This window comes from Coccinella septempunctata, chromosome 3 (genome assembly GCF_907165205.1).
Source record: "Coccinella septempunctata chromosome 3, icCocSept1.1, whole genome shotgun sequence".
Classification (NCBI taxonomy): Eukaryota; Metazoa; Arthropoda; class Insecta; order Coleoptera; family Coccinellidae; genus Coccinella; species Coccinella septempunctata.
In genome coordinates, this window is record NC_058191.1 from 40,646,682 (window position 1) to 40,668,594 (window position 21,913).

The window sequence follows — 21,913 nt, forward strand, 5'->3', positions numbered from 1 at the left end:
TATCTTCTTTATTTTCGAAATTATATAAAAACCTCTTCTACCAATCCATTCCTTTCGGAAATGATCTGTGAGCCACTGCCTGAGTTACTTTGAAATCATATTTCCATTAAGCTTCTTCAAGAAGACCTTCCAACTATATGGAGCCCCACCTCATTGCTGTCATCAGTGAGGCAATGGCTCACTGATCATTTCCAATAGAAATGGATTTGTAGAAGAGGGCCGATTGAATGGCCACCAGGCTCACCAGACTTGTCACCTTTAGATTTTTTCTTTTTTTTTTTTTGTAAGAAACACAGTCCCGAAACGAAGAAGAATTGAAAGTGAGAATATGCATAGAATGCCGAAACATTCAGGTTAGATTTTAAAAAAATGTAAGAGCCGAATTCGAAAAAAGATATAGTTTTGCCTACAAAATCGTGAACACATTTTGATAATCTTCTATAGTAAGAAAATTTCATTATTTGTCAGAGTCAGTCAACGCCCCCTTCCCATTTGAGATTTTAGGGGTTGCTGGTCATCACGCTCACAGGTCCGATACAAATTGTTAGAGACCAAGAGCATAAAATGTACCCCTACGAACCAAAGTTTACCAATCTTTGCATTTTTCTCTGGTTTTGCTTGGGACCCAAACATGCTATTATCATTACATGTATTCAAATTATCCATATTTTTCCTACGATTGGAACCTACATAATTTATAAGAGGTCTTTCGCAACCAAGTTTTGTTTTTGCGTCTTTCGAGACCATATTTCGGATATTTTTCCCTCGGAAAATGATGCGATTTTCTATCGTCAGGTGACGGCCAACCCGGTGCAAGGAACGAAGGAATGGCATCAGTCGGTCACGCCCGACCTACGCAACCACCTGGTCCACAAATTGGTGCAGGCCATATTCCCCACTCCGGATCCGCAGGCGATGCTCGACAAGAGGATGCACAACCTTGTCGCGTACGCCAGGAAGGTCGAAGGGGACATGTACGAGATGGCCAATTCGCGGTCCGAGTACTACCATCTGCTCGCCGAGAAGATCTACAAGATACAGAAGGAGTTGGAGGAGAAGAGGATCAAGAGGAAGGAGCAGCAGATGCAGCAGCAGCAGGTGCCCAATCAGCAGCAGGTGCAGCAGCAGGCTCAACAGCAGGCTCAGCAACAGCAGCAGCAGCAGACGATCAGGGCTGGATTGTCTGGTGTTGTGAACGTTGGCGTTGTACCGATGTCTGTGGGTGAGTTGTCTGTTTTAGGTTGACTAACGAAAACGAGAAGAGATATGTTGTTACAGTTTTTTTGCGTGTTTACGGTCTTAATAATTGATCTACAGATTCATTTTTTGATATTTTCAATATTTCTGCACCAGATCACTCATTTTCGGACAAGATCTTGGAAGGTTTCTCAAAAATAGCCTATCCTCGTGTGTTAAAAACTTTTCATCGCATCAATTAACAAATAAACCGGAGTTTCACAAGAAACAACAAATTTTTTAACCAGATTTCTGACTAATTTGCTAAGTAACAACTTGATATTCTTAAATAGTTGGGGAGTCCACGATGTGGCATTTACTCGAGCGTCCTGGACACTGGATTTTGAAGATAAGATCGTAGGAAAAAAAAAAAGGTTCTATGATGTATACACTTTCAGTGTGGTATGCACTTTCATTGTGGGGAAAGCGTCTGCAGGTTTTCAAAGATTAAAAAAAATCGTCAGCTATACATACTCGGAACGTGTCAGAGATCAAGATATTGTACAGGGGTAGCAGCTAGAAGAAAATGGATGGCACATTCTCTAGTTTTTTTTTTTTTTTTCATGACTAATCCAAATCGGAAAACAGAATCTGCCCGTCATTTTTAGATTTCGAATTATAAAAAAAATTGAGATTTTGATTATTTCGAAAAGTTCTCATAACTTTTTTGTCTTTGAAGTTACAGATCTGAAACTCGAACCTTCTTAGGTATTTTCATTCGTAGAATCTACTGACAAAAGATTTGTTTTCCAATTCCAAAATAACAGATTCAATAAAACTTTGCATTAAAAAAAATTAAAGTTCACCGAATGATTCGAAATCAAAAAATGTTTCGAGCTCGTCAGTGGATTCTACGTATAAAAGTGGGTTCAAGTTTCAGATTTATAACTTCAAAGACAAAAAAGTTATGAGAACTTTACGAAATTGTCAACCCAAAGACGAAGTAACGTAGGAGGCTGCGGTTTTCACCATTCTTTGTTTCACCGAAAAAGACCTCGGAAATGTGTCATTCGTTTTCTTCTAGGTGCTTTAGTTCTCAGAGATAATCTCTGAACAGTGTACAGGGTGGGCAAAATTCGTTGTCTACTGAGGGGATCTCGAGAACTATGAGAGCTAGCAGAAAACGGATGACCCATTTCCGAGCTCTTTTTCAGAGAAACAAAGAATGGTGAAAACTCTAGCCTCCTACGATTTTTCCTTTTTGAGTTATTAGCAAAAAGTGAGATTTTGACGATTCCGAAGAGATCTCATAACTTTTTTGTATTGGAAGTTACAGATCTGAATATGAACTTTCTACAGGCACTTTTGTTATTCATGAATTGGAAACAGATCGTTTGTCAGTAGATTCTACGTATGAAAGTGTCTAAGAAGGTTTAAGTTTCAGATCTGTAACTTCAAAGACAAAAAAGTTATGAGAACTTTTCGAAATCGTCTAAGACCCTTTTGCACCAACGCACTTAATGTTAGGTGTCCCTTAAAATGAACCCTTAACTCAAATTACGTTGCACCAACTGTAGAGTGACATTTAAATGGCTAAAGCTAGCCTTACATTTAAACGCTCTGGTAATGACCACTTAGGTATTTAAGGGCGGGATTCTAACCTAAAATAATTTGTAGAACTCATAAACTGGCTGCAGAACTGCTGCGGTTTTTCTAATAACGTCAAGTACCTTTTATTTGACAATCCATTTCATTATCAATAATAATGCTAATTCAGCAACAAAAAGTTGTCACCCTTTGATAATAATATAATAGTTTAATTGACACTGACTGACAGGACAATAAAGTTAGGTTAATGAAATGACAACGATCATCTTCAACCGGCCAACCAATGAAAAGGCTTTATTGGACTAGAATTAAGTTGCACCATAATAAAAAACTGAAATATCACTAGATATCAAAATTTAAGGGCCCCTTACTTAAGATTCTGTTAAGCCGCAGTCTTGCAACTGACAATAAAATTAAGCGTCCATTAATTTTAAGCTACGCTTAGTTAAGTACTCATTTTAAGGGGGATAGGTGCAAACGGGCCTAAATCTCACTTTTTGATAATAACTCAAAAACGAAGGATCGTAGGAGGCTGCGGTTTTCACCATTCTTTGTTTCTCTGAAGAAGAGCTAGGAAATGTGTCTTCGGTTTTCTTCTAGCTCTCAAAGTTATCGAGATCCTTTCAGTAGACAACTAATTTTGCAAACCCTGTACATAGGTAATTCCATTTTGGTGATCTGACTTCAATAATCGTATTTTCACAGGCGTATCGGGAATACCGGCCGGTATGGCCCAACAATCAAACCTGAGAAGTTGCTCGCCCAGCGGTACCAACCGCCTGGGTCAGCTTCCCAACCAGCAGCAGGGCAACCGGCTGCTCTATCCCCTTCAACAGCAACAGGCGAACCAGGCGCAGCAGCAACAGGCCCAGCAGGCCAACCAGCAACAGCAGAACGTGGTCAGCCTGCCGGGGCCCAGTCCTACCTCTTCCAACGCCTCGGGGATGGCGGGACTGTCGCCGTACGCCATGCCCTCCTCCATGTCCCAGGCGCCGGGCAGCGTGCCCACGCCCAACAACAACCAGTTCCAACAGACGGTCAGCAACGGTCCTGCCAGCCTGCCGCTCGCGTCGCCCGTTGGTTCCAACGGCAACGCGCAACAGAACCAGTTCGGCGATTCGCTGAAGAACAGACTGGCCCCGTCGCCTTCCCCGATGTCTATGCAACAACAGCAGCAGCAACAACAACAGAACATGTCTTCGTCGAATCAGCAACCTCAGAACCAAGTGGGCAACGCCAACAGTAACAACGGTCAGGCGATGCCGCCGAGGATGGAGACCACGCCAGTACCGACGCCTCATCCTCCGAGTACGGGTCCGAAATCTGTCAATTCGTCCAGGGGACCTTCGCCGGCGCCCGCGACGCCGATACAGTCGTCACCGGCGACGGCGTCTAGTATGGGTGAGTCGGAAGTCATTTTAGCTCAAAAAATTAACGCACATTCTGAAAATCTCAATTTTAATGAATGTTAACTGTACATTGACTTTATAACTTATTTTTTATGTTCTCTCGGGAAGGTTTTGAACGAAACAATACACGTTAAATGGAAGAAAATTCAGGATTTCACCGAATCTTATGTGAAAGAAGAGAAATGAACATTTTTCAAAATACTGAAATGCTGATAAGTGATTTAATACTTGGTATTTCCACCCCTTGCGTTAATTACAGCTCGGCAACGACGGTTCATACTCAAAATGAGTGATCTTAAAATGTTCTGATCTAATCCTTCCCAGATTTCTCCGAGTTGGATTCCTAAGTCATTAAGAGTAGCTGGATGATTTTCTGAACTTCTCAGCCTTCTATTGGGGTTGTCCCAAACCTGCTCAATCGGATTGAGATTTGGACTTCTTGCTGGCCATTCCATTCGAGAGATTTCAACCTCTTCAAGGTACTCCTGAACGATGCGCGCACGATTGGGTCTGGCATTATCATCCATAAAAATTGAATTTTCACCAATGTATGGGGCAAATGGCACTACATGCTCTTCAAGAATGTTCCTTATATACTTATCAGCATTCATAGCTCCATTATCAACGACCACTAGGTGTGTGCGAGCAGTCAAAGATATTTTGTCAGAAAGTAGAAGTCGTCAAAATAAGTTCGACAAAATTTCATTAAGTACGGGACTGTGGAAAGATGAACATAAACATATGGCTGATCAATGAATGGTTCAGTACATCCAGATCTATCTGATAAGTTGCTTCAGATTACTTGAAAAATTTGTTGTATCGTGCGATTTAGGCTGGAGAATATTGAGACAATTCATTGAGAGTGCTCATGTTGACAAAGTGCTGTTATTCTTTCCCTTTTTCTTCCCATTTTTACGACGATTGTTATAGGGTTCGAACAAGAAGAAGATTGTGATGCCCATTGTGAATAATTTAGACGAATTTTATTGGTGAGATTTTGAACTAATATTCTATTTTTTTTTTACACTTGGTCCTCAGTATTTTTCTCTCAGTTGGTATCGAAATGAGCCATTTCATGAAATCGTGTAAGTTACTGAATAATGAGAAAAGTTCGGCAATCCTAAGTTTTCATTTCCATGTAAAAATCGAACGGGCCTATATCTTAAACGAAATCATAGGGTTGAGTCAGTCATCATAAGATAAGTATTTCCCATTGCTTTGCGATAATTCAGATTACAAATGATCAAGGGTCGTAGTATCTATTTCAGTAATCGTTTTCAATTTTTTTCAACTTTGTCATTTCGAATGTTTTTGTATAGGTGATTTTTTGGTGAAACGCTTTATTTCGACCAGTTTTATCTTCTATTAAAAAAAGCTTCACCTTTGAATACACACTGTATATATAGTTTTTGAACCCATTTCCAGCTCATTTTACGCTGTTGTCCCTAGTATTTTTCCGATTTTGCCTCATGTTTCATTTCGAGTCAAACACCGACAATGCAAATCGTACACGATCAAGGGTCTTATTTGGATTTGTTTATCTATGATCCTTTCAGCATAGTCATCTTGAAGGTTTTTTGTATATGTAGGTGATTTCTTAATAGTTCTACCTTCTGTTGAAAAAAAAATTACTCGCTTTCGAAAAAACCTTACAGAACAGATAGAGGATCACACCTGATGAGTGACAACTATGCTATAACTTATAATACTTTTTTTTGTATAGTTAGTTGAACTTGTACTGTTTGCTTTGAACATTGGTATGATCAAAATTGATAGTTTGAAAAATCCTTCATTAAATTACATTCACTTAACCAAACAGTTTGTGGTCACGGCAGAAATTTAGTCAAGTGTTGCCTCACAGGTTAAGAATCACAGATCTAGACCTACCTAACCCCACCACACGTATTTTTACCCTACATAACTTCACCCTGCCTAACTTAAGCATACCTAATTCAACCAAATCCCACCAAACCTAACCCAAACTTATCATACATAATCTAACGGTGAGTTCATGAAGAGTTCCTAAGAAATGAACCAATTTAATTGGCAGACGTTGACAAATGGACCCTATCTGCCAATTAGATTGTTACTTCTTGAGAACTCTACATGAACCCTCCATAACCGATTCGAACTCAACCAAACTTTTTTTTCTAGAAGGGGGAAGCTTATGCCTTCTCCGCACCAAACCCTACCTAACCTCATCACCATCCAACCTAACCCTGCCTCATCTAACCTGACTGGCTAAATTCGCTCAACTTAAGCACACCTAACCCAACTCAACCAAACTTTTTTTTCCTTGAAGAAGGGGAAAGCTTATGGCTACTCCGAACCAAACCCTACCTAACCTCATCACCATCCAACCTAACCATGCCTCACCTATCCTAACCTAACTCTGCCAAACCTCGCTCAACTTGAGCACACCTAACCTAACTAAACCAAACCTGTCTAACCTACCTCAATTTAACCTTCAATCGATTTCAAGTGAATAACCTGGTCATCATTGGTAATTACCAACAATAACCAACTGCATTCGAGCCCTTTTGGTCATTATTGGTTATAATATCGTGACGTCATGAATTGGCCCCTCAACGTCATCATTTTGGACCGGAGATAACCATACTCGAGAACTGGGGGTTAAACTTCTGGTTATTGAAGTGAGGTTAGAAGTTGTGAAGGGCCATAACCAAAGGCATAACCAGCAATAACCGGGGTTATTACGGGTTATTCACTTGAAATCGATTTTTATCTGTATATTTTCTTGTTCAGTTTTAAAACAGTCTTTTGGATCATCGAATAAAGGTCACAATATCACTTGACGTTGCTAAATATTTTGTGTGTAGCGTAAATATCTTGTAGAAATGCACTTTTTGTCGTTACCTTTATGCTTAACGTCGTTTTTCTTCCGTTGCAGGCAAAGGCATGAGCAGCGCGGAACGGGCGGCCATGAACGCCCCCCGTCAATCCTCCGCCTCCTCCCAGCTGGCGGCCATAATGGCGGCGCACGACCGCGACGAGGACTCGCCCTCCCCCTCGAACGGCCGCGGCGGCAAGCTCGACCAGGTGAAGCACGAGGACTCGATGGTCGAGGTGAAGCAGGAGCCGGCGGACGACGCGGACGCCAGCCAGGACGGCGCCGGCTGCTCGGGCGGCGGCAAGAACATGAAGAACAACGACTACTCGGGCGCGTCCGACTTCAAGACGGAGTTCAAGACCGAGATGGGCGCGGACGCGAACGGCCAGGGCGAGGCGGGCGACGTCAAGATGGAGATCGCGGTCAAGGAGGAGCAGGGCGAGGGTTCGGGAGACGTCAAACCGAACGTCAACGATATACCGCTGGTGCCGATAGCGAACGCGGCCGACGGGAAGCCGAGGAAATGCAGTAAGTGGTGATTTTTTATTCATAGTAGGTTTTGCGAGGTTCGAATGGGGAAGAAAAAAGTGTTCACAAGAGTCGTTTCGTTATTGAAACTTAAAATCGCGTCCAATACTTGTTGACAGATGCATCTAATTTGTGTAAGTTCTGTGGTTTTGTGTCATTGATATGTCACACTGACGTTGACAGTTGATGAAACTTCCCATGGGTTTCTGTGAACCTGTCATGAAGTTGTATTCATTTGAGAGTATTTCAGGCCATTCAAGTTCATCTTCATGCCACCTGGTGGTGTTATTTACAAACGCAATGATGAGGTTAGATTGGTTTTTAACAAGCGTAAGCTGCTACGGAGCTCTAAGGCTATGTTTTTCGAAAAAAAAAAAAATTATCGGGAAATCATGTTCAGAGGACTTAGATTCAGTTCTGTGGTTACGTGTCATCGAGGTGTTACACTGACAGTGACAAATCTTGAAACTTCCAATAGGTTTCTGTGAATCATGAAGTTGTATTCATTTGAGAGTATTTCAGGCCATTCAAGTTCATCTCCATGCCACCTGGTGGTGTTTTTTACAAACGCAATGATAAGGTTAGATTGGTTTTTAACAAGCGTCAGTTGTTGCGGAGCTCAAAGGCTAAATGTTTTTCGAAAAAAAAAAAAATTATCGGGAAATCATGTTCAGAGGACTTAGATTCAGTTCTGTGGTTACGTGTCATCGAGGTGTTACACTGACAGTGACAAATCTTGAGACTTCCAATAGGTTTCTGTGAATCATGAAGTTGTATTCATTTGAGAGTATTTCAGGCCATTCAAGCTCATCTTCATGCCACCTGGTGGTGTTATTTACAAACGCAATGATGAGGTTAGATTGGTTTTTAACAAGCGTAAGCTGCTGCGATGCTCTAAGGCTATATGTTTTTCGAAAAAAAAAAAATTATCGGGAAATCATGTTCAGAGGACTTAGATTCAGTTCTGTGGTTACGTGTCATCGAGGTGTTACACTGACAGTGACAAATCTTGAAACTTCCAATAGGTTTCTGTGAATCATGAAGTTGTAGAGTATTTTATGCGATTTGAGTTCATCCTCAAGTCACCTAGAGGCGATATTCACAAACGCAATGATTAGGTTAGATTGGTTAGCGGCCGCGGAGCTTGTAAGCTGTGCAAAAAAAAATTAAGTTTAAGTTAATCTTCAAGCCACCTCCTGGCAATATTAACTATCTTCATGAGTAGGTTACATTGGATATTAACAATAGATGCTCCTAACTTATGGGCTATACAGGGCGGCTCTTTGGCTTGTACAAATATTTCAACAGGAGAAAAAAAAATTCCGTTCACTAGTATTTCCAAGTCTTCTCGGTTGACAGAATGTTGAAAATCCATAATAAAAAAATGTAAATTTCAGTTATTTATCGCAAAACATTTTGTCAAATGCAGTGATTTTCGGAATATAGTACATCATTGATATACATTTTCTTCATTACAACCATCAGCAATTCAAAGAAACCAACTTTTGAACATAAGTTTAACGCTCACTCATAAATATTTGACAATTTTGAAAAAATTAAAGTATTTCTCAATGTTTTCTCGATGTCTGCTCCTTTTTCGTATAATTTGATGTTAGAAAATGATGAAAAATATTTGTGAATTCGAAGAATTAGGTACTTTGGCTGAATGCAACTCTATTAAAAAAAAAACGCAGAATAACCTCTAAACATAACACGTTACAGATGAGTAGTAACCTAGATTTAGCTAGTTATTCTGCTGCCGGGAATTTTGTTGTCATTATAGAGTTCTGTGTTCGTCAGCTTGGCAACGTTGAAACGTTCAGAGAAAATATACTTTTGTACGAAATGAAATGAACAACGATAGTGGATGATTACATATTAGAGATGAATATCGGAGCTAATATGGGTAGTTACAAGCTGAATTCTTTATTATCGCCATCAAAATGGTTTTTTTCCAGGCTAATTAATTCTCTCGATTCAAGAATCTACTGTTAAAATATTTATCCAAGTCCGAAGACTCATTCTAACTTTGAGAAAACACTTTTTTTCCTCGTTGGAACTATCGCGTATCGAAAACGAGCGAAGTTTCGTACGAATATAACTACAAATGTCCACGTACCCCCCTTCAGTTTTCCAACCAGACGAGCTCAGGCAGAAATTGATGCCGACCTTGGAGAAGCTCTACAGGTTAGACCCGGAGAGCATGCCCTTCCGTGTGCCCGTTGACCCTCAAACCCTGGGCATACCCGACTATTTAGAGATCATCAAGAAACCCATGGATTTGTCCACGATCAAGAAGAAGCTCGACATGAATCAGTACACGGACCCTTGGGAATATGTAGACGATGTATGGTTGATGTTCGATAACGCTTGGTTGTATAACAGGAAGACGAGTAGGGTGTACAGATATTGCACCAAGGTAAATTATCATTTCGATATCAGTATTCGCGGATGCTGATGATTTTTGTTTTTCACAGTTATCGGAGGTGTTTGAACAAGAAATCGATCCAGTAATGCAGTCGATGGGGTATTGCTGCGGCCGAAAGTACACCTTCAATCCACAAGTGTTGTGTTGCTTCGGCAAACAACTCTGTACAATTCCCAAAGATGCTAAATATTATTGTTATCAAAATGGGTAGGTGTTTCGGTTTTAACCTCCCTTTTATCGTATTACTCATGCTTTATCTTTTTTTTCACAGCTTGAACGCTTTAGGATTAGGATCGGATAAGTATACGTATTGCCAAAAATGTTTCAACGACATACAGGGAGATACTGTTACTATTGGTGATGACCCTAGCCAAGCTCAAACGTAAGTAGTCAAACGCCTATTTTATTCTTAATTACGAAAGAAAGTTTCTTGTTTACACAACTTGAACAAAAAAAAAACCTTGAGTAAAAGTGCTGTAATAGAACTTTGACAGTTGACGTTTTAAATTCTAATATGAAAGGTCAAGTGTTAAACTTCGTAACCCAATTGAAGAATTTTCGTTTCGTTATGGTGTTCGGTTGACGGCAATAGAAAAATATTGTTTTAAAAGGTGAATTTTCAGTTTTACGATCTGTCATTGTCAGGATGATGTGAATATTTTCCCTTGTCCCTATATTAGTTGGGGAGCCGACGATGCTGAATCGGGATTTACTCTAGCGTCGTGGGAGACCTAGTGGATTCTGAAAATTAGATTGTAGAAAAAAAAAAAGGGTCTATGATGTATGCACTTTCAGCGGTGGGGAAAGCGTCTGTAGGTTTTCAAAGATTTAAAAAAAATCGTCAGGTGTACATACTCGAGCGTGTCAGATTAAGATACTGTATATGCCCTACGTGTCTCTGATATTAAATTCATGTTAATCTGACAGTTTGCGTGGTGGGGCTGGCGGAAGAGTTGAAAATGGTAAAAAAGTCTTGGAGCGTGGCAGATTTTTGGAGGATATGTTAATTGGACCCAAAGGAAGCTAATTTTCGAGGGACTGACAATTCGGACGTAACGCAAGCTCACAGCGGTCCTTTGAAAATCCGAAACAAAAACGTTACTGGAACATACTCGAGCGTGTCATACAGATGGTTAATCTCGGTGTTGCAGACGTGTTGACCCATTAATTTGACACTAATCAGGAGGGGTTTTCTCAATCTGACAGTTTGAAGATGATAAAAAGGAATTTTTTTGAAATATCTCCCTTCCTGTACTTCCAATCGTTTCTGTACTCATAATGAAAGTTGTGGATAATAAAATTTTACACAACTTTTGTCTGAAGCAATTTTACATACTCTTAACCGTTTGAGAGTTAGACGGCGATAAGGACAAGGAGCTTAGCCACACATGCGAAAGGCCAAGGTCAATGTAAAAGTCCAGTCGAATGTACATTCATCGCTATATATCTCGAAAACGTTCGAACGTAGGAAAAATTGCTTCGGACAAAATTTATAGAAAATGTTATGCTATACAACTTTTATATTGTATGGGAAAACAATTTGAAGCCCAGGAGTTGAGATAATTCAAAAAATGCGATTTTTGCGACCTTTATGGCCAATTTTTATTGTTTCGGCTTGCTGAAAGTGTCGGAATATATTTTTTCTGTTATTCTTGAATCATTAGCTTCACAATGGGGAAAAAAAAGCCATCGAACTCGAGAATGTACAGGGTGGGCAAAATTGGTTGTCTACTGAGAAGATCTCGAGAACTAAAGCAGCCAGAAGAAAACGGAAGACACATTTCCGAGCCCATTTTCGGAGAAACAGAGAATGGTGAAAACCGCAGCCTCCTACGATATTTCGGTTTTGAGTTTGACAATTTCGTAAAGTTCTCATAACTTTTTGTCCTTGAGGTTACAAATCTGAAACTTGAACCTTCCACAGGCACATTTTTGCGTAGAATCCACTGGATGAGCTCAAAATATTTTTTCATTTCGAATCATTAGGTGAACGTTAATTTTTTCAAATGCAAACTTTTATTGAATTTGATATTTTTGAATTATAAAAAAAATCTTTTGTCAGTAGATTCTACGTATGAGAGTGCCTAAGAAGGTTCAAGTTTCAAATCTGTTACTTTAAAGTTATGAGAACTTTTCGTCAAAATCTCAATTTTTGTTTATAACTCGAAATCTAAAAATGATAGGCCGATTCTATTTTCAGATTTGGATTAGTCACGAAAAAAGAGCTCGAGAATGTCTTATCCTTTTTCTTCTAGCTCTTATAGTTCTCGAGATCCCCTCAGTAGACAACGAATTTTGCCCACCCTGTACACGTGACGTTTGGCGCCCTCCCACACATTTTCGTCACGCTTAAATTGTCAGATGAAGAGAATATATACTTTTCAACATTACACGCTAGAGTATGTAGAATGATCGTTTTTTTTAACTATTTTGAGAGGCTGTCCTAGACAATTCCCCCTATATACAGGTCTAATTTTTAGTAGGGTCCAAGGTATCTTTATATAAATCTGACACGCTCGAGTAAATCCCCAATTATCCTCTTGGGCTCCCCAACTATATTGAACTCCTGAACATTGTCACGATATCCCAAATAATAACGTTCTTGTTCCCTTAACAGTGCCATAAAGAAAGACCAATTCAAGGAGATGAAGAACGACCACCTCGAGATGGAGGCTTTCGTCCACTGCACCGACTGCGGCCGCAAGCTGCACCAGATATGCGTGCTGCACAACGAGAACATCTGGCCGCAGGGCTTCACCTGCGACGAGTGCCTGAAGAAGAAGGGCCAGAAGCGCAAGGAGAACAAGTTCAACGCGAAGAAGCTGCAGACGACCAAGCTGGGCGTGTACATCGAGACGCGCGTCAACAACTACCTGAAGAAGAAGGAGGCGGGCGCGGGCGAGGTTCACATACGGGTCGTGTCGAGCTCGGACAAGGTGGTCGAGGTGAAGCCGGGCATGCGCGGCAAGTTCGTCGAGAGCGGCGAGCTGAGCGGCGAGTTCCCGTACCGCGCCAAGGCGCTCTTCGCGTTCGAGGAGGTGGACGGCGTCGACGTCTGCTTCTTCGGCATGCACGTGCAGGAGTACGGCTCTGAGTGTCCGCATCCGAACACGCGCCGCGTCTACATCGCCTACCTCGATTCGGTCCATTTCTTCAAGCCGCGACAGTTCAGGACGGCCGTCTATCACGAGATACTGCTCGGTTACATGGACTACGTCAAGCAGCTGGGTTACACGATGGCGCACATATGGGCGTGTCCGCCCTCCGAGGGCGACGATTACATATTCCACTGTCATCCGCCCGACCAGAAGATACCGAAGCCGAAGAGACTGCAAGACTGGTACAAGAAGATGCTCGACAAGGGCATCATCGAACGAATTGTTTTCGATTACAAGGTGAGTCGATGTTTCAGGTTTATAATGCCCTAGAGATTTTTCGATGTTCCTTCGTGTTGCTAAGTTGGCAGAATTGGGAATACTTCCTTTGACGTATTTCAAACACATCTCGAGAAGTGGGAGACTTGGACAAAAAATCCCCCGATCTATTTTTTCGAAATAATTAGATATCAGAAAGCAGATCATAGATTCATTGATTCGTTCTCGAGTTACAGGAAGTTTCTGGAAAAAGGACATCGAAAACACTGCGCAAAAAAATTAACGCACATTCTGGAAATCTCAGTTTTAATGAAAGTTAACTCTACATTGACTTTATAACTTATTTTTTTCCGTTCTCTCGGGAAGGTTTTGAACGAAACAAGACACATTAAATGGAAGAAAAATTCAGGATTTCACCTAATCTTATGGGAAAGAAGAGAAATGAACAATTTTCAAAATACTGAAATGTTGATAAGTGATTTAATACTTGGTATTTCCACCCCTTGCGTTAATTACAGCTCGGCAACGACGATTCATACTCAAAATGAGTGATCTTAAAATGTTCTGATCTAATCCTTCCCAGATTTCTCCGAGTTGGATTCCTAAGTCATTAAGAGTAGCTGGATGATTTTCTGAACTTCTCAGCCTTCTATTGAGGTTGTCCCAAATCTGCTCAATCGGATTGAGATCTGGACTTCTTGCTGGCCATTCCATTCGAGAGACTTCAACCTCTTCAAGGTACTCCTGAACGATGCGTGCACGATGGGGTCTAGCATTATCATCCATAAAAATTAAATTTTCACTAATGTATGGGGGCAAATGGCACTACATGTTCCTTATATACTTATCAGCATTCATAGCTCCATTATCAACGACCACTAAGTCTGTGCGAGCAATCAAAGATATTCCACCCCATACCATAATCGATCCTCCCCCGAAACCAGTAGTATTCAGGAAATTGCACTGAGCATATCTTTCATGTGGACGTCTGTATACAAGGGAACGTCGATCACAATGGTAGAGGCAGAATCTAGACTCATCTGTGAAGAGAACTCTTTCCCAATCGGCCTCTTCCCAATGGATATGCTCTCTCGCAAAATCCAAACGCGCCCTTCGATGGGCTTGGGTAAGAGCTGGGCCTCTTGCCGCGGCACGAGGCCTTAAATCATATTCTCTGAGGCTATTTCTTATTGTGTCTGAGTGCTAATTTGCACCTCATGAGTTTGCTGAATTTGAAGGAGGCGAGCGGTTACAAACCGTTGTCTCAACGAAGAAACTCTCAAGTAACGTTCTTGAATGGCAGTTGTTACCCGTGGTCTACCCTGTCCCTGAATCGCTGCAACATTCTGGACACACTTGTATGGGAAACTCCAAACCTTTCTGCAATTCTTGTGTATGTCCACCCTTCTTCTCGCAAAACTACCGCTTGGGCACATTCCCCTTGGGTCAAATTGCGTGTTTCGCGTGGCATAGCGATCGAGTTTAGAAAATCAAACGAAAGAAAAACTATTGATCACTAGAATTGATCGAGAACAACTGATTTTAGAATGGAGCCAATACATTCAAAATCTGATAATATCATATTTTTTTATTCCTGCTGGGAAAAAACATCAGTATTGAAGAAAACCGTTGAAAGTAATTCTGATAAAAATAATTATCATTGAGAACACCTTCAGTTGTAGAATAAATTCAAGATTTCCATAATGTGCGTTAATTTTTTTGCGCAGTGTATTTTCCGATAAATATTTCGACGTTGTAGATTAGCATTGTGAACCTTCGTTTTTCCCCTATAACCTCGATTAAATTAATCGTTTTTCAGGATATACTCAAACAAGCAATGGAGGAAAACCTGAGGTCAGCTGCCGATCTCCCTTACTTCGAGGGCGATTTCTGGCCTAATGTCCTTGAAGAAAGCATAAAAGAATTGAACCAAGAAGAGGAAGAGAAGAGGAAACAGGCAGAAGCCGCTGAGGCTGCCGCAAATGCAGTAAGTTCAAACCTCACACCTCATACCCATAATGCTGTTCGTTTTACCCTGACTCGTATGTCTAAATATCCGTTTGATCACTTTCAGATATTCTCGCTGTCGGAAGACAGTGAAACCGGACCCGACGGTAAAAAGAAGGGTCAAAAGAAGGCCAAAAAGAGCAATAAATCCAAAGCGAATCAAAGAAAAAATAGTAAGAAATCAAATACTCCACAGACGGGAAACGATCTATCTGCGAAGATATTCGCAACAATGGAGAAGCACAAAGAGGTGTTCTTTGTGATAAGGCTTCATTCTGTACAGTCCGCCGCTAGTCTATCAGTAAGTTTCGCGTTTTTCATTGAAATATTCAGTGATTAACGATTTTTTTCTTGCAGAAAATCCAAGATCCGGATCCTTTCATTCAATGTGATCTCATGGATGGCAGAGATGCCTTCCTAACTTTGGCGAGGGAGAAACATTACGAATTTTCTTCGCTGAGGAGAGCTAAATACAGCACTATGTCCATGCTTTACGAATTACACAACCAAAGTCAAGATAAATTTGTTTATACCTGTAATAATTGCAAGGTGAGCGTCTTTTCTATCATTCGAACGATGTTTTTTATAACTTTTACTACGTATATGTGTTTCTTTCTAGGCCCACGTGGAGACCAGATACCACTGCAAGGTTTGCGACGACTTCGATCTATGTCTCCAGTGCTACGAGAAGGATGGCCATCCCCACAAGATGGAGAAGCTCGGCTTCGATCTGGACGACGGTTCTTCTCCGAGCGATTCGAAACTTGCCAATCCCAACGAGGCGAGGAAATTGTCGATACAGAGGTGTATCCATTCTCTGGTGCACGCCTGTCAGTGCAGGGACGCCAATTGCCGGTTGACAAGTTGCTTGAAGATGAAACGGGTCGTTACTCATACAAAGGTGAGATATATACGGCTGTTGTTTTGTATATAGGGTGTCTCTAGGTGGTTGGCCTACTAGACGTTTATAGAGAATTAACGGAGATGCATTTTGCTTTTTATGGCACACCCTGTATATCTTTGCTTCGTTAGATAGCTCATTAAATGGTTAAATATTCGATTCCTGGGGTAAAAAGTGAAGGCTTATGAGTTTTTGATTTTCTTATGGAAAAAAAAAATGATGAAAAAGGGTAGTAATACTTTTTCAAATATTTTCGCTGGGGACCTTTTTTTTGCGAAAAAATCTTCACAATTTTCAGTTCTGCGATTATTTTCGTGTTATAAAACTCTTTGCTATTTGGACGGAAAATGAACAGGATGCTTTTGGAAAAATCATCGATTCGGAGAAATCTAATTCATCGAAAGTCGAGATTTTAAAATTTCTCCAACATTTTTCATATTTCAGTCGGCTCAACGTGAAAAAATAACTTTGAATAAGGGAAAACAGGAATTTCGAACTGCTTGATTGTCTTTCGATGAATATTTTTGACATTTCATGAAATGTCTTAATTATTAGTCGAAACACCGAAATTTAGGTTCTTCCTGTGGTTTCCGAAAGTCGCAGGCAGTTTGTTATTGCTGTTTCGTTAGTAGTTCAATGCGTCGGATAGTAAAAACACTTCTCGAAAGTGGACTTTGGTGAATTTGTTAAAACATGCCTGTACTAATCGCAAAAAATCGGTGCATCTTGAGGAAAAGAATTAAGAAATTCGAGATTTGTGACGTTTGCGAAACGGGATCACAGAATCAACTCTCGCCTGACGTTTCTTCACAGGGGTGGGTAGTACTGATTCGACCGATAGACCACAGAGTAGGTTTATGTCAGTTCGACGCAAGCATAGACATAGAGACGCAAGTGTGGTTAGCACCGATCACAGATAGGGGTGGGTAATATCGATTCGGTTCACAGAGCGAAGAGCAGTGTTCATGAAATTTATATCATTATCGTTTTTCAAAGCAAATCGGCCTGTGAAGGTGGATATTCTGAACTACTACTAGTTCATCGCTCGATAAGATCACACGAGATCAAGGGCGGATTAGCATCTTTTCATTGATGTTTTTTTGTTGGCGGTTTATTTCGACTTATTCTACCTTCTGTTGAAAAAAAGCCATCTTGTTCGAAGAACCAAACCAACATTTCCTCCACGAAAGTTCCATAAACGTTTATTTAATGTATATGTTTCTTTTTTCCAGATGTGCAAGCGGAAAACGAACGGCGGATGTCCCATATGCAAGCAGCTCATCGCGCTGTGCTGCTATCACGCCAAACATTGCACGGAAACGAAATGTCCGGTGCCGTTCTGCTCGAACATAAAGCACAAGCTCAAGCAGCAGCAGCTGCAGCAGCGGCTGCAACAGGCGCAGCTGCTCAGGCGGCGCATGGCCGTCATGAACACGCGGACGATGCCGCAGGGCGTGACGGCGGCCTCGCTGCCGGGCGCCGCGAACAGCGTCGGCATGAGCCCGGTGGGCGGGGGCGTGCAGTCGGTGGTGCCGGGCGCCGTCAGCCCGGCCAACTCGATAAACGTGATGGGCCTGGGGAACGCGACCGGCCTCGGTCTGCAGGCGCCGCCCCATCAGCCGGGCGTCGGCCTGAAGCCGGGCACGCAGACGCCGCCCGCCAACGTGATGCAGGTGGTTAAGCAGGTGCAGGAGGAGGCGGCCAGACAGCAGGCGCCGCACGTCGGCTTCGGCAAGGTGAACCCGGGCGGCGGCCTTCAGGGCCAGAACATGCCGCCGCCGCAGATCAGGTCGCTCGGACACGTCGGACCCGCCCAAGGTAAGTGCCGAGATGATTTTTTTAAGGAATATCATAGATCTTCGAAATAGACGCCCACTACGATGTTACAAAAATTATTTTCGATGACCCTGTATAGAAAGAGATTCAGGATAATGAAAGCATACTCGGCTACTCGTTTATTGACCCGCATTTTCGTCACAGCGGCGTAGAAAGAAAAAAAAACATGGATACCGAGGCCAAAAACAATATTCTTCACTCTATGATTCGAATCGATGTAACTCACCACGTTCTGTGATCGGTGTCAAATTGACATGACATTATAGACGTCACTTCTGACATTTATTGAAATGAACTGGTTCAGAAACGCTTGTCAACGTTTTAGATACTCGCGAGACCATAACTGTAAGAACAAAATCACAGAAAACTGCTACTAGATAATGCTAAAACTGGAAAATACAATATGAATTTTCATTATCATTTCTTGGATTTGATAGTCGTTTTAAAAAATTAGTATGACTAGGCGAAAACGCCGATTGTGGTTTTTACGAGAGAGCATTTTAGCCTCGGTAAATACGATTTTATTTTTATAACTTTAATGTCGGATATACCCGGAAAGGTGAATCTGTGGGCTTACTTGAAACGCCTGCCTAATTTGTAAATTCTCGAGATTAAATTCGCATTGAAAACTATTTTTTTTTTTTTAATTCTATTTGTTCTTTCCGGTTGCCTCAATTTTCTTATAACCTTTGGTTATCAATTCAAAGTGATACGATAAAAAATTTATATTTCAAAGTAGGTTTTTTGACACAAGTCGAGTCGGAATTTTTTGTGTGTTTGGATCATATTTTTTAAGGTTTCGTCAACAACTACCAAAGTGTCAAAAACATCAAAACTTCGTTGGTAAAGTTTTGAAACTATCACAGTCGAGTAGTTGAGGTGTTCTGTGGTGAAACCATAAATGTAAGGACAAAACCAGAAAATACCAAATAATGTCAAAACTATCAAAGCAGCATTTGGTGAAATTGGCTCTTAGATTTCATAGCAACGATCAAACAACGACTATATGACAGGATTAGTTATTAACGCAAGTGACTATCTCATCTAGTTCTGACAATTCAGCTCAAGCTTGCCTCGCATATCCTTCTGATAGGTCAATTGACTCTACAAAAAAGTTGTCAAGACGCCTTTTCATCTTTATTATGTCTGCAATTAGTCGTTTCAGTTTGAAATTGGTTGTTTTTGTGAATTCCATTGATTTTCTTCGACAACAAAAACCCGAGTAGCAGAATATGAAAGTTTCTCACCACCTTGATCCATTTCAGGCGGCAACCACTTGCTATCTATGGATCAATGGCAACGCTACCCGGGCAGCGTAGGCCAGGGCATCAGACAACAAGGGCCGCAGATAATGCAGTCGCAGAACGCGATAGGTCAGCAGGCGATGCAAGGTCAACAGGGCGGAGTGAGGCCCACCGGCGCCGGACCCCAAAATCCGAACGCCATGATGCAGAAGCAGGCCTTGCAACAGCTCATGCTGACCCTCAGATCGCCGCAGTCGAACGAGCAACAAGCGCAGATACTTCAAATACTCAAGTCGAACCCTCCCCTGATGGCGGCCTTCATAAAACAAAGACAGCAAGTAAGTAAACATTGTCGGTATTGAATCGAGAAAGTATTAACGAATTTTTTTTTTCGTAGCAGGCGCAGTTGCAGCAACAGGCGGGAGGCGCTGTGGGCGGCGCGGCGCCCCAGCAACTACAACACATACTCAGCCAGCAGAACCCGGCCGCCCAGCAGCACCAGAACAGGCTGCAGCTCCAGGGCGGCATGCTGAACCAAGGACCAAACCCGAATCTGAACCAGGGTCCGCAGGGCCAATCACTGCCAAGCCAACAACACTGGCTACAACACAAGCAGATGCTCGCGATGCAACAGAGGACGCAACAGCAGCAGCAGCAGCAGCATCAGGGTCAACAGCTGCAGCAGACGTTCCAACAACCGTCCGCGCCACCATCGTATCAACAGAGACTTCCAGCCATACGACAGCCGCACATGGGATACAACAATTCCTTCGCGGACCAGTCGTATTCCTCGATGCAAGGCCTGAAACCCACCCCGCCCCCTGTACAAAGCCCCCAGGGCGTGATGGGTCCACCGCCTATATCCTCCCTACAACAGCAGCAGCAGCAGTTGATGCAGAGCGTGAGGAGTCCGCCGCCCATCCGGAGCCCGACGCCCAGCCCGTCGTCCAGACCGATGCCCAGTCCCAGGAATCAGGCGATACCAAGCCCGCGTGGACCCCAACAGTCGCCCCACGATTTAGCCGCATCCGAAATGCTTCTGGGCCAGAACCACGCAGGTAGTGGTCTGCATCCGCACCCCTCGCCGGTCGGTTCTAGTCAAGAGGTCGGAGATTCCTCGACGATGACTCCTCAGGATCAGCTAAGCAAGTTTGTGGAACAGCTTTAGTGGTGAGTTATGGCTCGGGTGAGAAGATCCTGAGATGAGACGTTAGTGAGATTTTTGTTGCATTAAATGGTACCACCGAATTTGACTTTGGACGAATGATGATGATGATGATGACTGAATTGGACATGGATGGAGCAGCCCGCTGTATAGCTTCGCCTAAGTTGAAGAACCTTTTAATGACAAAAGTAAAAAACAAAGTGTAATTGTACATAGATTATGTAGAATACAAAAGACTGGAGAAATTTTTATTATCAAAGTGTAAATATGTTTAATAATAGCACATTTGTATATTATATACATACATTATAAATACCTTATACATAATTATGAAAATATAAAATTAGCGATATGTTTACCTAATTTAGGTTATGATGAAAAATACCCAAAAGTATTGGCTTTTTGAGGCTGTGCTCTTAACTTAATGGATTGTTACCTACTCAAGGGAGGCGGACGACTAGGGGTTGAGCTATGAGCGTGCTGCTGTTGACTTTGAATTGTTTTTTTTTTTTTACACATCAATGGTACCGCGAGGTGACCACGGTTAGTGTATAGCTATTTTTACCGAGAGACTGTTGGTGTCGTGTCGGTAGCTATTGTGATGGGGCCGGTTGGTTCCCGTTTGTTTTTATATATAATATATATATATTTATAATTTATATATCGTCTTGTTTTCGTGTGTTTTACATTCCACGCCAGTGTGGAGTGGTGCTGGCACCCTGACAATCTTGACCCTGCCAGTGCAATACTTACACTACACTCCCTCCTAATTTATTATTGATCATAATTCGTGTAGATTAACTAGTGTTAAGTATTATATAAAAAAGAGAAATAAACATAATTCAACAAATATATTACCTTCTCTCTGCGATTATACATAAAATTTTTATTTTTATTAATAAGGGTTTTATTTTGTTTTCCTTATTTTTTTTCAATTTCGTTTTGACCATGTAAAAGCAGTACCGGATTCAGTTCAGATCAGCGAAGCTAAATTTATTGATTGTATATTTTAAATTAATGAAATTCAATTCATGATGTTGATATTCAATAGTCAATCTCTACTGGAGTAATTAATATTTGATGAATAAAAATTATTCTTTATTATAATCGATTTTTTCTTTTATATTCCTCCAACATGTTACAAATTGGTCAGAGTATTAAAATAAGTTAAAACAAGCACAATCCTTCCGAAGAAGGTAATGATCCTCAAAGTAAAAGCATTTCCAGTCTAAAATCTCACGATCTAATGGTGAGTTTATGCAGAGTTACTGATAAAAATGAAAGGGACCAATCTAATTTGCAGTTGGCCATGAGATTAGTCCGTTTTTTAGGCATTACATAGTTCTTAGTTACTCGGCATAAACTCGCCATTAATTGAACTAACAA

The 21,913-nt window shown here is 41.5% G+C and overlaps 1 protein-coding gene across 2 annotated transcripts in view; it reads left to right on the forward strand.

Annotated features, from left to right (window-relative positions):
* Positions 1 to 21,634, forward strand: part of LOC123310457 (CREB-binding protein) — a 32,251-nt gene extending 10,617 nt beyond the window's left edge. For both annotated transcript variants that reach the window (XM_044893930.1, XM_044893931.1), the window contains 14 exons: positions 796 to 1,222; positions 3,490 to 4,185; positions 7,105 to 7,572; positions 9,702 to 9,991; positions 10,050 to 10,207; positions 10,272 to 10,382; positions 12,618 to 13,395; positions 15,194 to 15,361; positions 15,449 to 15,682; positions 15,739 to 15,930; positions 16,001 to 16,282; positions 17,515 to 18,100; positions 19,384 to 19,700; positions 19,760 to 21,634. In XM_044893930.1, coding sequence (XP_044749865.1) covers positions 796 to 1,222; positions 3,490 to 4,185; positions 7,105 to 7,572; positions 9,702 to 9,991; positions 10,050 to 10,207; positions 10,272 to 10,382; positions 12,618 to 13,395; positions 15,194 to 15,361; positions 15,449 to 15,682; positions 15,739 to 15,930; positions 16,001 to 16,282; positions 17,515 to 18,100; positions 19,384 to 19,700; positions 19,760 to 20,530 — 5,478 coding nt within the window. In that variant the 3' untranslated portion in view covers positions 20,531 to 21,634. The remainder of the gene's footprint in view (positions 1 to 795; positions 1,223 to 3,489; positions 4,186 to 7,104; positions 7,573 to 9,701; positions 9,992 to 10,049; positions 10,208 to 10,271; positions 10,383 to 12,617; positions 13,396 to 15,193; positions 15,362 to 15,448; positions 15,683 to 15,738; positions 15,931 to 16,000; positions 16,283 to 17,514; positions 18,101 to 19,383; positions 19,701 to 19,759) is intronic.
* Positions 21,635 to 21,913: the final 279 nt, after the last annotated feature.